The sequence below is a fragment of the Cryptomeria japonica genome, chromosome 3 (assembly GCF_030272615.1).
Source record: "Cryptomeria japonica chromosome 3, Sugi_1.0, whole genome shotgun sequence".
NCBI classification, from domain to species: Eukaryota; Viridiplantae; Streptophyta; class Pinopsida; order Cupressales; family Cupressaceae; genus Cryptomeria; species Cryptomeria japonica.
This window is the reverse complement of record NC_081407.1, coordinates 146,484,326-146,499,897: the sequence shown is the minus strand read 5'-3', so window position 1 is coordinate 146,499,897 and position 15,572 is coordinate 146,484,326. Positions and strand designations below refer to the sequence as shown.

The 15,572-nt window shown below is 38.0% G+C and overlaps 1 protein-coding gene across 2 annotated transcripts in view; it reads right to left on the bottom strand.

The window, feature by feature from the left end:
• LOC131060299 (pentatricopeptide repeat-containing protein At5g18390, mitochondrial-like) overlaps nucleotides 1-15,362 on the bottom strand; it is a 33,967-nt gene extending 18,605 nt beyond the window's left edge. The window contains exons 1-2 of one of the 2 annotated variants that reach the window (XM_057993473.2): nucleotides 13,182-15,362; nucleotides 5,609-5,695 (exon numbers count right to left, since the gene is read on the bottom strand). In XM_057993473.2, the coding sequence (XP_057849456.1) occupies nucleotides 13,549-15,141 (1,593 nt within the window). In that variant the 5' untranslated portion in view covers nucleotides 15,142-15,362 and the 3' untranslated portion in view covers nucleotides 5,609-5,695; nucleotides 13,182-13,548. The remainder of the gene's footprint in view (nucleotides 1-5,608; nucleotides 5,696-13,181) is intronic. The other variant, XM_057993472.2, reaches the window with a different exon arrangement.
• Nucleotides 15,363-15,572: the final 210 nt, after the last annotated feature.

Below are 15,572 nucleotides of genomic sequence, written 5' to 3'. Positions count from 1 at the left end.
TCAAATGTATCAAGTGACGTCCAATCTTTCCTCCAAGATGCCCTGCACATCACAATTTAGCCAAAGTCAGTGAAAAATAAGCTTCAAACAAAATTTTCGCCCTGGACCCTTTGGAAGGGTCAGGAGCGAATTTCCTCATTCCAGGCTAAATTGCTCAATTTTTAAAGTTTCAAACTATTTCGCAAGGCAAAGTTAGATCATTTTCAAGGCCAGAAACCAGTTTGCAAGTCCACTCAAAACAAGAAATTTGTGTTTAGGATGAAATTCGCTCCGGACCCTCAAGAAGGGTCAGGAGCGAAATTGACATTTTCAGGCCCTTGATTCATTTCATTCTCCATTTAACTTAACCAAACCAACTCCCTTTCTTCACTGACTATGCTTAACTGACTTAGACTCAAAAACAAACAGGACCCCGATAAGCAAAACCCTCCTCCAATCTAGACCTGACCTGAGACCTATCCTATCCCTGACCTAACCAATTTGACTCTCCTAAAAGGTATATTTCACTTTGACAATCTTGAACCTTCAGGTAGACTAACAATTTTCCAAAATTTGGTTAGACTTAGCTTGAATGAAACCCTAAAATGAGCTTCCAAGGTTTAGCCCTAATCCAGCTAGCTCAGACAGACCACTCACTCACTCAAAATCCTAAAAGCAGAGAGAAAGCAAAACCAAAAAGCAAAAGAGGGGGTCCTGTTGTGACGTTTTCACACATCGCCCCATTGCAAATGGGGACCCATGTTTTTTGCTCGTTTTGTTCGTTTTCGCTTTGCTTTTTTAGGGTTTTGTTAGTTTGTTAGTTGTCTGGATTTAAGGTCAAGCCTTAGGGTTTTAATTACCGTCTTTTCAGGCCAGAATCCAGTCAGTTTTGAGAGCTTTTTGAGCTTCCTTTCGTAGGATGCAAATTTTGAATGCAATGAATTCGCCAGAATGGTCTAATTTTCAATTGGAATGTTGATGCAGAGCTTAAATTTGTCTAAGTGTTGAAGATGAAATATGAATTTTTGTCCAATTGAATATTTTTGACCAAATTTTGACATTTTTGATTTTTGATCCTAGGCATTTCAAATGATTTGTTTTCGCCTTGTGAAGTTTTAAAATGTGTAAAATCATGTTATTTTGGCCTGTAGGAGCAAAATCGCTCCTGTCCCTCAGTGAAGGACGGGAGCTCATTTTCAAATATCTCACTACTCCTGCAGAGTCCGGACAAATTTCGAGTTGGAAGTGATGGAGAACGGCGATATCTTTCCATTGAATATAAATTGAAGATTTTCATGAGCACAGAAATGCCTCCAGGAGGAAAATCGCTCCTGTCCCTCAATGAAGGACCGGAGCTACAAATCAAATTTCGCCTTGTCCTTGCAAGATTTTGATGACTTAGCAATTTGAAAGGGTCCAAAGGAAGATGCTTTGCCAAATGAATATAATTTGAGATGCAGAAATGAAGGAGAATGACCTAGAATGACCAAATCGCTCCTGTCCCTCTCCAAGGGACCAGGGCGAGGTACCTTGTAGCTCTCGTCCCTCTCCCAGGGACCAGAGCGATTTCCTTCATTAGACAGAATCCAGGCAAATGTCAAGGCAAGTTTACGTTCAAAAACAAGGGAAAACATGAGATGGACGCATTGAATACAAATTGAAGATTTTTTTAGACGTCCACAAGGTCCTAAATGCCTAGTTCGCTCCTGTCCCTCAGGAAGGGACCAGAGCGATTTTTGATATAAATGATTTTCTTGCAAAGTTACAGATGATGTTAAGGCATGGACGAATGGAGTAGAGCGTGACGAGTCCGTTGAATATAAACTTGGAACCTGGCAAGGTGAAAATAATGGCCATAAAGGGAGGATCGCTCCTGTCCCTCTCCAAGGGACAAGGGCGATACAATGGTGATGATGCTTCTTATGCAAGTTCAAGGTCGTTCTTCCAAAGTTCAAGGTCGATCCAAGTCAAGACAAAGTGGCGAGGGACATTTCAAGGCGTCTTTAGCAAGCACAAGCATTAAAAGGTCGTCACAATGATGAAATTCGCATCCTAGGGCATAGATCGCTCCTGTCCCTCTCCAAGGGACCAGGGCAATGTTAGATGCATTAGTCATTTTGTGCAAGATTTACGTAAGAACAAGATTTCATGAGGTAATGCATGGTCCAAGGCATCGTTTGAAGATAAATGCAAGAGTTTTCAACGTCCAAACATTGCCGATCAAGGTGAAAAGCTCCCATCGCTCCTGTCCTTTGGACAAGGACCAGGGCGATCCTATCAAAAGCGCTCATATTCCTCCAAAATCGAAACAAGGCGAGGTTAAGCGAGGCAAGGGATGACGTTTGGAGGATATCACAATGAAGATCGAAGATCAAAAATGCAAATTAAATGTGGAAATTTAAGGATCGCTCCTGTCCCTCTTCAAGGGACCAGGGCGATATCACCACAAAAGGACATTCAATCGCAAGGATAAGTCAATCAAGTTCGAAGATCCCAAGGAAAATGGCAAATTCAACGTAGAAATGAAGACCTTGGACGTAAAAAATGCAAGAATTATGATCAAATTGATGGATCGCTCCTGTCCCCCAGTCAGGGACCAGGGCGATGAGGTACGTATCTTCTCACTTTTTCATTTTGGCGCTTAAAACACATTTTTTTAATTTATTTAAATGCTAACAAAATCGATATTTTATTAAAAATAGCATTTAAATATTGCGCTTAATGTTAATTAATTATTTTGCCTTGTAAAAATCGAATTTGTCAATTTAAATGATAAAGGCATTTAATTAATTATTTATTAATTAATAAAAATCAAGAGGAGCGCTTAGATAGGGAGGTCGGCCTTTATTATTTAATTAAAAATCGTTTAAAATTGCTTTATTTCACAAAAGTCGGCCTTAGGGTGAATGATGAGAGGCGCTTATATAAGGAGGGTGAAAGATTTCATTTTTACATCACCATTTTATCATTCAAATGCGATTAAAGGGAGAAGTGCGAAGTTGTATTCAAAGGAGCGAATTTTGTTTCAAAGCAAGGTGGTGCGAACTTAAAGTTTTCATTTGAGCGAATTTGCCAAGGCTTGAAGATCACGTCAAAGACATATCAAAGGTGGCGAAATTGCTATTTTGAAAAAAAAGATCACGTTGAAGGCCATCAAATTTTGATTTTTGCCTAGGCAAATTCTTTGTTTTGCATGTTGAGTTAAGCTCTCAAAAGAGGTATGGCGATATGGATTTATTGTTTTGATTTTTGAACGTTGATCGTCATAGCTTAAATTTTGAATTTTGAAATTTTGAATTGTAATAGCTCAATCGTTTTAGGAAATGATAACTCAAGGATTTATCATGAAGTTTCCTAAAATTAATCTAATCTAGTTATTCATTGCAAAATCATGTTGCTAATTATGAAATGTTGTGTAGGCATCAAATGGAGATCTCTTCAAGAAAAATCAAGCCGGATCAAGGACGGTCTTCGCCAGGACGATCAAGCCGGGACAAGGGCGACCTCTTTCAATCCAGCATTCCAAGGCGAGGTACATCATCATCTTGCAAATCAAGGACAAAAGGAGTTAGGACAAGATTTAATTGAAGATAGCCTCTCAACGACATCAAATTGAATATCTAGCAAGCTACAAGTGTCAGATGAGGTGGCGTCCTAGTCATCATTTCTCCAATCAGTGAGGTCCACCTCAGCATGTCCAGATTCAATGTACTTAACTCATGGAAGGTGGCACAAACTCCGATGTACCTACCCCGGCTATCCATTGGTCGATTTTTCTAGAAGGGACATGTGTCCAAGCAATACAATTTTGTCATTGGTCAAGCATTAAATGTTATGTAATGGTTGTAACAAACCCTAATTAGGGTTTTCATTGTTGAATCTTGGCCATTGATCTTGAATTGATCTGAGCCATCGAATTGTATTGTGGGCACTATATAAGCCCAGGCATTTCATTTGTAAAGGTTAATTAGCAATTGTGAGAGATAGTATGTAAATAGTTAGAATAGTTAGAGAATAGTTGGAAGCAATTAGAGTAGAATAGGAGGACAAGGCAAGAAATTGTTGCCATTGATTGTAAACAAACTCCATTTTCATTGAAGTAATGGTGAAATATGTCGTTTTCTTGCAGTTTGCATGGTTTCTTGTTTAGTCTTCAATCCTAGATGGTAGATGATTAGATGAATGGAGGAAATGTGATTGATTGATGATGGAATTCGTACATCCATACTACTAGCAGTTTGTTGATTGCAGACTTGCCTTGCGTAGTCAACTGGAATCGTTCAGCTTAAGCTCAATTTCAATTTGTCGCCTCTTCATTGATATGCATCAACTTGGATGGTATCTATGCCTGCGGTGATGATTTGAACATCATAAAGCTTCCCTTAGAAGATCGCACTAGTCTTGTGTAGATGTTCCATTGATGTCAAAACAAGACCTAGTTAGAGTTTCATCAAAAAATCAAGTCATTGCTCCTACATTCTTAGTATTAGGATTAGATCCTCTCTTCGCCCTCATCCTTTTCCATTTTTTCAAATCTAAGTCAGTAAGAGCCTGTGTCCAGCAAAGCAGATCGGAAGTTCAATCATCACATGTAAGTCCCCTTGTGATTCCAGCAAATCACATCATACCACGGCGAGCTTATCCACATGTAGAGACCCTACCAAAAGGAACCTTGGAGTCATCCTAACTGATCCTTCATGCGAATCTTCAGCAGTTAGCGACTTTATTCAAGAGAGGATAAGATACCCTTAGGTATTTTATTCTGTGTATGATGGTGTACAAAATACACGTCAACAGGTCCCCATTCTAATGGGGCGATGTGTGAAATGGTCACAACAAGTAGGAAGACTGCGTTCAAACCAAGTATATTTATTTGTCAGAACTTGCTCATTCTATCATCACCAAGCCATTTCAAACGAGGGTATCATATTTATCAGGAAATACAGACTCAAATCATCACTAAGTGCATACTGTATTTGTCAGCGCTGTGTTTCAACGTAAAGAATAAATTTCCTCAAACCATGCTGATTCCACCAACCTCAACCATGCCGATTCAAGGTAAAGAATAAATTTCCTAATAATGCACTTAACCCAACTCTCAATGACCGCATACATGTTCCGATTAAATATCTCCTCAACCCCTTAATACAGAAGAAATTAAATCACTATAGTTTCTTTATTTGTCGTTTAAGAGCTCCAATTTGAACAAATGTATCATAGAAATGCTTAGTAAGTGCCTTCCTTGTGAGAAAGGAATGGCAGTTCCAAGACCAGTGACAGAAGAGGCAACAAAAGATTGGGATGGATTAAAACAATGGGAGCTCTGTTTTGATCTATAAAACAGCACTGGGATCATTACTGAAGTCTGAAATAAAGTTTCCCCATGAAATCAGCACCTCTATAACTTCTTGAGAAACAATTGTTCTTGTGACAGATCTGACATCTGAAAGTTAGAGCTCCAAGATATAATAGTTGTTTCAAAACACATACCCAAAGCTTCAATTTTATGGTTTCCAAGAGAAGCTATTTAGTGCCAATGTAAATACAATTTCTAGCATAACTTAGCTATACTAGGATCCATACTAAAAGCAGAGATTGACACATTTCCACCAAGTCAAACGCTACTTACCTGAAGCATATCACGGCTCCAAACTAGCATTTTAGAAGGAAACTCCGTTATAATAGAACATGATAGTCCAGCAGCATATGAAAAGTCCTGACAGATTACAAAACCAGGTCCTACATTTAAAAATTCTTTCCTTGTTAAAAATAACATGGGCAAACAACAACGAAATCAGAAGCACATTTATTTTTTCAAACTTCCAGTTCCTGCAATGTTCAATGTCATAGACAAACCACTGGGGCCAAAACCTTATATTCCAGCAAACCATATCATCCTGGGGCATAAAGACAATATTTATGACACATTGATAGGAGGCTCCAGCAGAAAATGTTGGATCAGAATCAAGCTTAAGCAGAACTTGTCTGGAAGATGTAAATTGCCAATGAATTTGAAGGTCAATAGACTTGAATTCAGGAGCAATTGTCCATCAGGAGGTTGACTTGATTTTAAGGGTAACCATTAATATCCGACAAAATTGGTATTCATGAAGCAGACTGCTGAATGTAATAGCCAAAAAAAATGGAAACAGGCCACATAGTAACATTACTATAGTTAAAAACCCCAACAAGTGTAATGGATAACCTGGTCATCATCTTCATCACATAAATTATAAGTAAAATCAAGGACAAGAAAGACAAGAAAGAAGCAACCAAAACCTCAAACATAGCCAACAAGTTGTCATGGAGATATGATATGGATAGTCAGAATGATGCAGGTCAACCCTGGAGGGCAGCCTTGTTCACAAGGGAACAGCCACACGTACCACCATACTTGCAAGTCAACTTGTTTCATAGCATGGAAATATGCCATGATGTTGACAAAATAAAATAGGATATTGGAGGACAGAGTTATATTGCTATAGAGTGTTTTACGTGATTGAAAGTCATTATAGAGCATTGGAATAAAAAATAGAGAGTAAGCTAACATTTATTATACTTGTCATGTACCAGAGAGAAGAATGAGGACAAATAAAATGTTAAAGACAAAACACAGACAGAATATTAGGGCAAAAGAGGATCTGATTAGTTTCTTTTTTTGTAGGACATTCAATGTCCTCTCAAAATGCGAAGTTCAAAATGGATTTAGTTGAGCACAGAGATGACCAGGATAGTGACAAAAGCATTGAGAACTACTCACTTGAATGGTTTACAAAGTCCACAGCCAAAAAGGAGTCAGCTTAGATTCATGCTCTTGTATTGGGTTGCAAAAATGTTCTGGGTTTGACATAATACCCTCCAACTAAGAAAAAGAAGTACAGGAAATTCACCGAGAAAATGTGTATCCATTTCTTCTGAAACTGAAAAGATTTCTCTTTCTACTTTGCATAAATTCTGGTATAATAGTAAACGAATTTGTTGATGAGGTTGCCGGCAAAAAGTTAGCTGAAAGTAGGAAATAGTATATGGAAGCAGCACCTTGATTACAAAAAGCTGGCTTTTAGATTTAGAATCTGTTTTGAAATTGGCCATTTGTCTGTTTCTTGTCAAGGCAGAATAAGAAAATCTTATGGTAAAGTGTTATGGTGGCATAATGCTGAGAAGCAGAATATGTTTATGCTTGCTCGGTACAATGGAAAACTCGAGTCTTGACCTTTTCCTCAAGGCAGAATTTAGTAGCTGAAACCTTGCCTTCTGTGGTTGCTCAGAATAAAACAAAGATGCCTCTGGACAAGAAAATGAAAGAAGTCGGACAGGAGAATGAATCTCTGAATTTCAATAATCCTATGTAGGTTCCTCCTAAGGAGATTAATCAAGTTATTGATATGAGGAAGTCTATGGCTGAGGCATATTCAAGCCTTAAAGATAGTGCAGAGCTTCAACAGGTTTTCCCTCAAAAGTATACTATTATAGAAGGATTTGGAAGAAATATTATTCTAGAGAAAATCGAGAATATACATCTGAGCATATACATCTACTGCTCACGGAAGGAAGCTGGTAGCCCCTCAAAAAAGGAATAAGGAGGAAGGTATTTTGAAGCTGCCAGTCCTAAAATTTTGGTAGGGATCTATCTTCAAGGAATATGGAGAATTCAGAGATAGATTTTCTCCTAAAAGGCCAGTATTATGAAGATGCCAACGTTAAATAAGACCTCTCCACAGCTAGATGGCTGGAAATATGTGTCATGCAGCAAAGCCAAATTTCAAAAGAATGTAAGATCTTATAGTCAAAGAAGATGAAATCAGTGGATTACAGTCCACCATTAGTTATTGACCATTTTATGCCAAATGTTTAGCTTTAAGTTTCAAGGGTGAGGAACCCTTTAGATTCTTCACTAATTATTTTAAAAACAAAAATCATAAGAGATATGATATCTAAATAAGTCAACTGTGTTCTGTTTTGTTGAACCCTATAAGATATATATATATATATATATATATATAAAGAAAAATCCTATGCGATACCATGAGTGTATGACATTTGGTGCTTGGGAGGCCTTGGCGATGTGACATAAATGCTATATGCAGAAGGCCATTTATTACGATGGGGAGGCAAACACTTGTGTCATGATAAAAGGATAGTGAAAAGAACCTTTTAACATCTTTAAAAAATTAAGGAAATGAGAATAGTCATATTTAGCTCTTCTGTGCTAAAAACAGAAGAATTTTCATCAAATCACGAGGTACAGGGCAGAAGGTGATCAAGATATCTTGGAAGGAAAAGAATCTCAATAGAAAACAGATAGAACCTATTGCAGAAAAGAAAATTATGTCTTCAGCAGGGTTGCCAGTAGAGATGTCTCAGTTTATGCACAGTGCTTAAACTACTTATAGGACCATACCTGTTGATGGTTGCAACTTTCTTATATTCAATGTGTAAAGGTGCAACCTAAGTTTGATTAGTGACACAAATCAGAAAGAAGATTTGGTTGGTGATGCAGAATCCAAGTAAAACATAGGAAGCCAGTGCAATATGGGAGAAGTGTGCAATGCTTTTGAAAGAAATTTGCAATGAATGTTACAGTTTCCATATGCCACTGCTAAAGTTTTGGACAGGAAATGCAATCTAAGTTTGAATAGTGACACAACTCGCAAGGAAGTTTTGATTGGTGATGCAAAATCCCAGTAAAATTTAAGAACATAAGAAGCCAGTGCCAAGAAGTATGAAAGACTTTTGGAAAAAGTTTGCAATGAAAATTACAGTTTCCATATGACATTGCTCAAGTTTTTGACAGGAGAGACAGTAATGCTTTCAACAAACTTGAGGTGGAAAATAGTGTGGCAAAGTTGTATCTTGTCATATATTCACAAACCAATTGTTATAGATATATTATGCCAATGAATAAACAATGTGGACTGGAACCGAGTTTTTTTAGTGGGGCAATCAACTGTGTCAGCATACAAGAACTTTAAAATGAAGAAAGAAAAAGTGAGAAACATAGAAAATATCCAATTGGAAATTTGGGCGACACTAATGTTCACATTGTTTGAAATTACGTTGACTGCTGCAATATGAAGAACAACTCTAGAGGTTCAGTAATTTTTTTGACAGGAAGAAGATACTGCAAAACATAAATATACATTACAGCAAATCAGATAGCTGAGAGTTTACAATTTCAGTTTCATTTTGCAGAATGTGAAGAACAACTAGAGATTTTGTTTATGCAAATAACAACAGCAAGGTTTATATTCAATTCTATAATGGCCATCTTCTTGTATTAACATAAACTTGGCATTTAACTTGGACATCATTAAACCGAAAATTATTGGACCAACATTCACATACAGCTGGACGGTTGACAGCTACAAAATGCAGTCCCGTTGCAGGGGAAGAAGCAGCATAAGGGAGTTCTCTGAGTGAAAACTTTAATGTGTTCAAATTACTCTAAAAAATATTCCACATTTAAATAAAATCACCTCAATTGACTCTAAAGCCTCTACAAGTTGCAAGTATAATTATCAGTATCAGTAAAAGATTCAACTGAGGTCGCACTTGTCTTACAGGTTCAACTGTCTGATGGGACTAGGTGCACCTTATAGGTTCATTTGTGATCAAACTCATCTGATGTACAACAAAATAGCAGAGCTGAAACTCATTTGGGAAGTTGAATTGGTTCTTATTTTGTCTCTTCATACAGTAGAAGTTTCAATATCTCTTCTCGACTCTTGAGTTCATCCTTGAGCATAAATACACCCATTGACGTATGTGGGAAGGGAGATTTTTCCTTCTTAGGAAGGTGAGGAAGAATTAGAGAGATAGAGTTCACTTGAGGAAGTTGCATTCTAATCATGCTAGTCCATTGCCATGTTTCTTGATGCATCTGTGATTGTACAAAGACCATATTTAAGTTCACTAAATTAGATGCAAGTGAGAAACCATAAAAAAGATGTGTTCTTAGAGGGCTTTCAAGGGAGAAAGCTAGTACAATCTGATTGTGATAGTGGAATTTTTGCTCAAGCTTTCATTCACATTGGATTTCTCCAGAGCAAATCTCATATTTTGTTGTGTTCTTTTAATTTATTTGGCATATGCTATGTTTTCCAAGTATTCAAAGCTAAGATACAAAGAGGTTAGATAATGTGAATATTTGCCATCTAATTTAATAAAAGTTTTCCATATTGCTCAATTTTAGGCATATAATTTGTAAGTATTTAGTTAATGAATAAAAGATTCAAGTTGGTGAAACTACCTTTGTAATATCCATGGAGTTTATGGATCACTCTTAGATCTCAGCTTATACTTACAAGCATCTATAGACCCCATTGTGAAGATCATGGGTGTGTGAATACTTCTTACTTTTAGCGAAAAATGTTGGTGTTGGAAATAAGCCACACCCGGACTGACAATGGACTGGTCCAAGAGGGGCCAGTAGCTCAGTGGTAGAGCACTCCAGCAGCGTATGGAAGGTCCTAGGTTCGAGTCCTAGCTGGTCCATGTCTCAACATGGTATCAGAGCTTGGTCACGGGTTCAAATCACACAGGCCGCGATGAGTGACGCTGGGAGGGGGATTGTTGGCAGTGGGCCAACATCCCTCGCGGTGATTCACGACATGGTTTAACAGCCTCCTGTGGATTATATAAGTCTAGTGGTTGTATCGGGCATTGAAAGGTCGATCTTTTGGTACAACGACAACCCTAGCTTGTAACAAGTGGTATCAGAGCCAGGTCCAGGCTAGGAGCCCCAAGCACACGAGAGGTTGGCTTAAGGGGGGGTGTTGGTGTTGGAAATAAGCCACACCCGGACCGAAGATGGACTAGTCCAAGAGGGGCCAGTAGCTCAGTGGTAGAGCACTCCAGCAGCATATGGAAAGTCCTAGGTTCGAGTACTAGCTGGTCCATGTCTCAACATGGTATCAGAGCCAGGTCCAGGCTAGGAGCCCCAAGCACACGAGAGGTGTGGCTTAAGGGGGGGTGTTGGTGTTGGAAATAAGCCACACCCGGACCGACAATGGACTAGTCCAAGAGGGGCCAGTAGCTCAGTGGTAGAGCACTCCAGCAGCGTATGGAAGGTGCTAGGTTCGATTGTTAGTTTTCGTGATCAGATTATCCACAATAAACAGAAAACTAAAGTTGCATAGTAAAGCATACAAATAGAGGATCACACAACACAAGACTACCCTGGGAAAACCTCCCTCTTGGAGGAAAAACCCAGCAACAAATCAGATCTAGATCCTTTTATTATTCTGAAAAATATAGATTCACTTACCCAGCTAGGGCACAATACAACAGCAGAAGATAACAGACTTATCAGCATACAACTTCCAGCTCTTCGTAGTTCTTCACTGAAGATTGCAGACCTAATGATGTTTGTGGACCTTCAAGAGGAACTCGCTATCCTCTTCAATGTATTCACTGTCCAAGATCGCATGTATGGCAAATGCTGATGGCAGAAGTAATTCGCTGATCTTCAGAGGTGGTTCACTTGCCTTCAATGAATATTCGCTAACCTCCAGATCTTGCAGAGCTAACTTCACTTTTATATGATTAAAACTGAATGATAAATACATACAAATGAATCTCTATTTGTATGTGGCGTGGGGACCAATTCAAGTCGGCTTTACCTTAAGTTTTGTGCCAAGATTTAATTGCAATTATAAGGCTTACAAGTTGCTTTAAGTCTTGCCCTATTTTGGCATCTTAATAATGATTAAGTTATATTGCAAGGGGAGCGCACCTATTTAGGGCCACACGTTACATGAAGTGATATAGGGTCGGCCCTATAATATGATGAATGCCTTTCATGTTGCTTGGCGTGTAGGAGATAAAGGGGCCCAGCCCTATTCGAGTTTGTGCACATAGAGATAGGGCCCAGCCCTATTTACACGCCTCCTTAATGAAGCAGGGCCCAGCCCCCTTTTGGGATTCAGACAACATTGGAATAGGGCCCAGCCCTATTTGTTTTACACATTACATATAAATACAATAGATAGGGCCCTGCCCCATAAGGATTTGGATGATGCCTTAAGGCAATCCGAATCCTATTTATTTTCCTAACCTAGTTACAAAATCAACATCGAGTCCTAGCTGGTCCATGTCTCAACAAAAAATAATTAGTTAGAAATTGTTGAGCTCACACCCATGCAAGAAGAGGAAAAATAAGAAGGAATTGGTTTAAGCGTCTTTGGAAAATGAAAGAATATAGCAGCATCTAATTGAAGCACCCAGGGGAAGAAACAAAGCAATTTCAGAGAAGCATCTGAGAAGAGTGAGGGACCTTGGAGTGGTTAGTTCAAGAGAAAAGGGAAATGGCAGCAGAAAAGGGGCAAGAGGATTGTGTTAGTGGAAAGAAAGAAGAAAAATATGTTGAAAATGATAAAAAAATATTTCAGAAAAAATGGTAGACACTTGGGCCATTATTTGCAGAGTACAGACAGATATGAGAGGAGAATACTAATGCAGCAGGCAGCAGGCTGGGAAACAAAAGGTCAAAGGCAGAGATTCAGGAGTTGCAAAGAGAAGAGAATAAACGTGGCAAGAAAGGGCACTAAATAATCAAAGTGGAGAAAGACACTAGAATTGATATATGCAAGTTTGGAATCACAGTCCATAGCTGAAAAGAACAATAGAGAGAGCGTAAAAAAGTTGTTCAGAAAATTTACCAGAGTTATTCAAAAAAGTTTTTAAGGTGGGCCTTGGAGTACATTTTTATATAAAGTCGAAGCCGGTAATACAAGTGAGTTATTATATATTAGAATTTTAAAACAGATAAAATTATATCAAATGCTGATATCCAATATTTCATTGTGTATTAGCAATTTTAAGAAAAAGGGTACGCAACTAGAATATTAACAGTTTCTGACTTAGTCCGTTAATAGACTTGTAATTTTTCTCTAGTCATGATACAGTACACAAGTCTGCTCATGCTAAATAATTGTGTTTTAATTTAAACAATGGAAAGCAAAAAACTATTGATGCTGGTATTTAGCTAGGTTGCCTTAGCACTCAAACCGATGCATGTTACTGAAGCTCCTGAGATCTGTGAATGTACTAGCAATATTGACTGATTATCATGTTTATGCAAAAGCATCAAAGAAGTCATCCTTGTATTGGTTTTAAAAGGAACGAGTGTCCTAAGTTAATTAAAGCGATGTTTAAGCTTCTGGAGTTTTAAGAATATGCAATTAATAGCAAGCTTGCCCTACCTGAGCCTCTTGCGTGAATACACAGGTGCTACCTTGCAGGCAATGCACAACATAAGCCTCCAGGAGTAGGTTTTCCAGATGGTAGAATATCTTCATTGAAACAGCACCCTCTGAAAGTCCTAGCAAGAATCATCTTAACTTGCAGTATAGATTGTACTCTTTACTGCAATTTCTTCATTTCACTCGTAGCCTCCAAAAATCCACATGACAGCAAAAGTTGGACACTGAACAATGCTGGATCAACATGACAGCAAAAGTTGGGCGCTGAACAATGCTGGATCCACATGACAGCAAAAGTTAGGTACTGCACAATGCTTTCCAGATTGACAAACTCAAAGTCTTTTGTACACACATCTGACAGGAAATGTCATGTTGAGTCATCTGTAGGGCTAGATTTTGACATGCTTTTGCCTGATGGCGTGCTTTTCCTTAGAGTATTTCTGATCTCAGCAAATTTGCACTGGAGCTCTTGCGCCATTTCTTGCTTACCATTTTGAGAAAGACTTGTGCTGACTTTCTTGCAAAGTGAAAACTTGGGAATGAGGCCCTTCTCAATCATTTTAAGCAACACACTCTGGGCCTCAATCATCATCTCTGACTTCTGAAATAAGCTTGCAAGTAACATATAATTCATCGAATCTGCAGATGGATCCTTCTTACTAGTTTCAACTAAGAAACTATAGGCCTCTTCAAACTGTTTAGTGCGGAAGTATCCCTTAATGAAAGCAGCATATGTACTAAACCGTGGTCTCAAACCTTCTGCAATCATTTTATTGAGAAATTCAAGAGCACCATATATTTCATTCGATTTACAAGCATGGCAAATCAGTATCTCATAAGTAATAGGATCTGGCTGATGGCCCGACTTCTCCATCAAATCAAGCAGCTGACAAACATCAGCAATCTTTCCCATTTTGCATAAGGTACCTATAAGGTAATTATATGAATTTGTATTTGGCTCACATCCATATTTCTTCATCTCGTCAAGAAGCATTTTGGCCTCCAAAATTTGTCTCCGCAGACATCTTGCAGCAATTAAGGCATTAAAATAAGATACACTTAAATATTGCCCTCTATCAGCCATTTGTTGTAAAACCCAATTTGCAATAGCAAGAAATTTTTGCCTGTGGAGAAAACATAAGAGACTGTAAAATGCAGTCAATCGAGCCAAACGCTCCAATTTACCAAATATATTCACCAAGTTTTCAGTGACACGCCTTATAGAACGACAGGAAAGTGTAAATGAGAATGCCCTCTCCATCAATGAATACCCTTTTGCTACCATTTCTTCTATCAAAGAACCAACTGCTTCAAAGTCCCCGCTACCCCCAGCTATGTTGATAATCTCATTATAGGCAGCAGAGTTATGACTATATTGAGGCTGAGATTTTGCCCATGTGAAAAACCTTAATGCCGAATTTGCATGTTTTGATGTATTTCTGATAACTTTTAGAACTAATTGTGGGGATAGTCTAACATTCATCTCAGTGAGTTTATTTTCCATTATTTCTTCACCTAGTTTTACAAGTTCACAAATTCTTCTGGAATTACCAGCCACGGTATGCTCGTTGGCATCATCCTCTGGTTTTGACCCATCCTGAGAGTCTGACCCAACTGAAGAGACTGCCCTAATAACAGAGCATTGCTTGGAATTTGTATCTGAATAACCAGAAAAACTCCTCAAATGTAGTACCGAAATAATTCCATCAAAAGGGGGAAAACCACAAATGAAATACCTACGGTTTCTGCATACAGCACTTTGTGTTAAGCTGCGGAGCTCATTTCCCGATGGGCGAAACTGTCTTTTCTGCAGGTATTGAGATGTATTGTTGTTGACAGTACAGTAGTTTTGCTCTTGAATAAATGATATGTAAATTTGAAACATTTTGATCATTGGGTAGTGGAGGAAGAAATCCTTGCTTCGGTATATTGTAGAATGGAGTAATGTTTGCGTCCGCATTTTCCATCATGCTGCTACAGCTGAAGGTCTTTCAGGGTTTCCTATCATATTGACATTCCCGTTTAGAAAACTTCAAAAAACCTTGTTAATAATCTATAGAGCTAATCAAATATTTTCCGGAGGATCTAAAATGTCTACTGGGTCGCGATTCCCTTGTGATAATTCCGAACAATTTCAAATGCATGCCCTAGTTTTGGACATTTTTACGCTATTCTACTAGCAAGCAAATATATGTTCACTGTTTAATAGGAATATTCATTGAAAAAAATGTTGCTATATTTTGTAATTCTGATTTGATTCCATTAAACTAGTATAGATATTTTAACTAATTTGTTTATTAAAGTTTTATTTTATTTAAATAGGATTTCTTAAAGGTTAATTAATATATATTTTTTAAATATCTAGATAAATTTTAATTAAATAAAACAGTT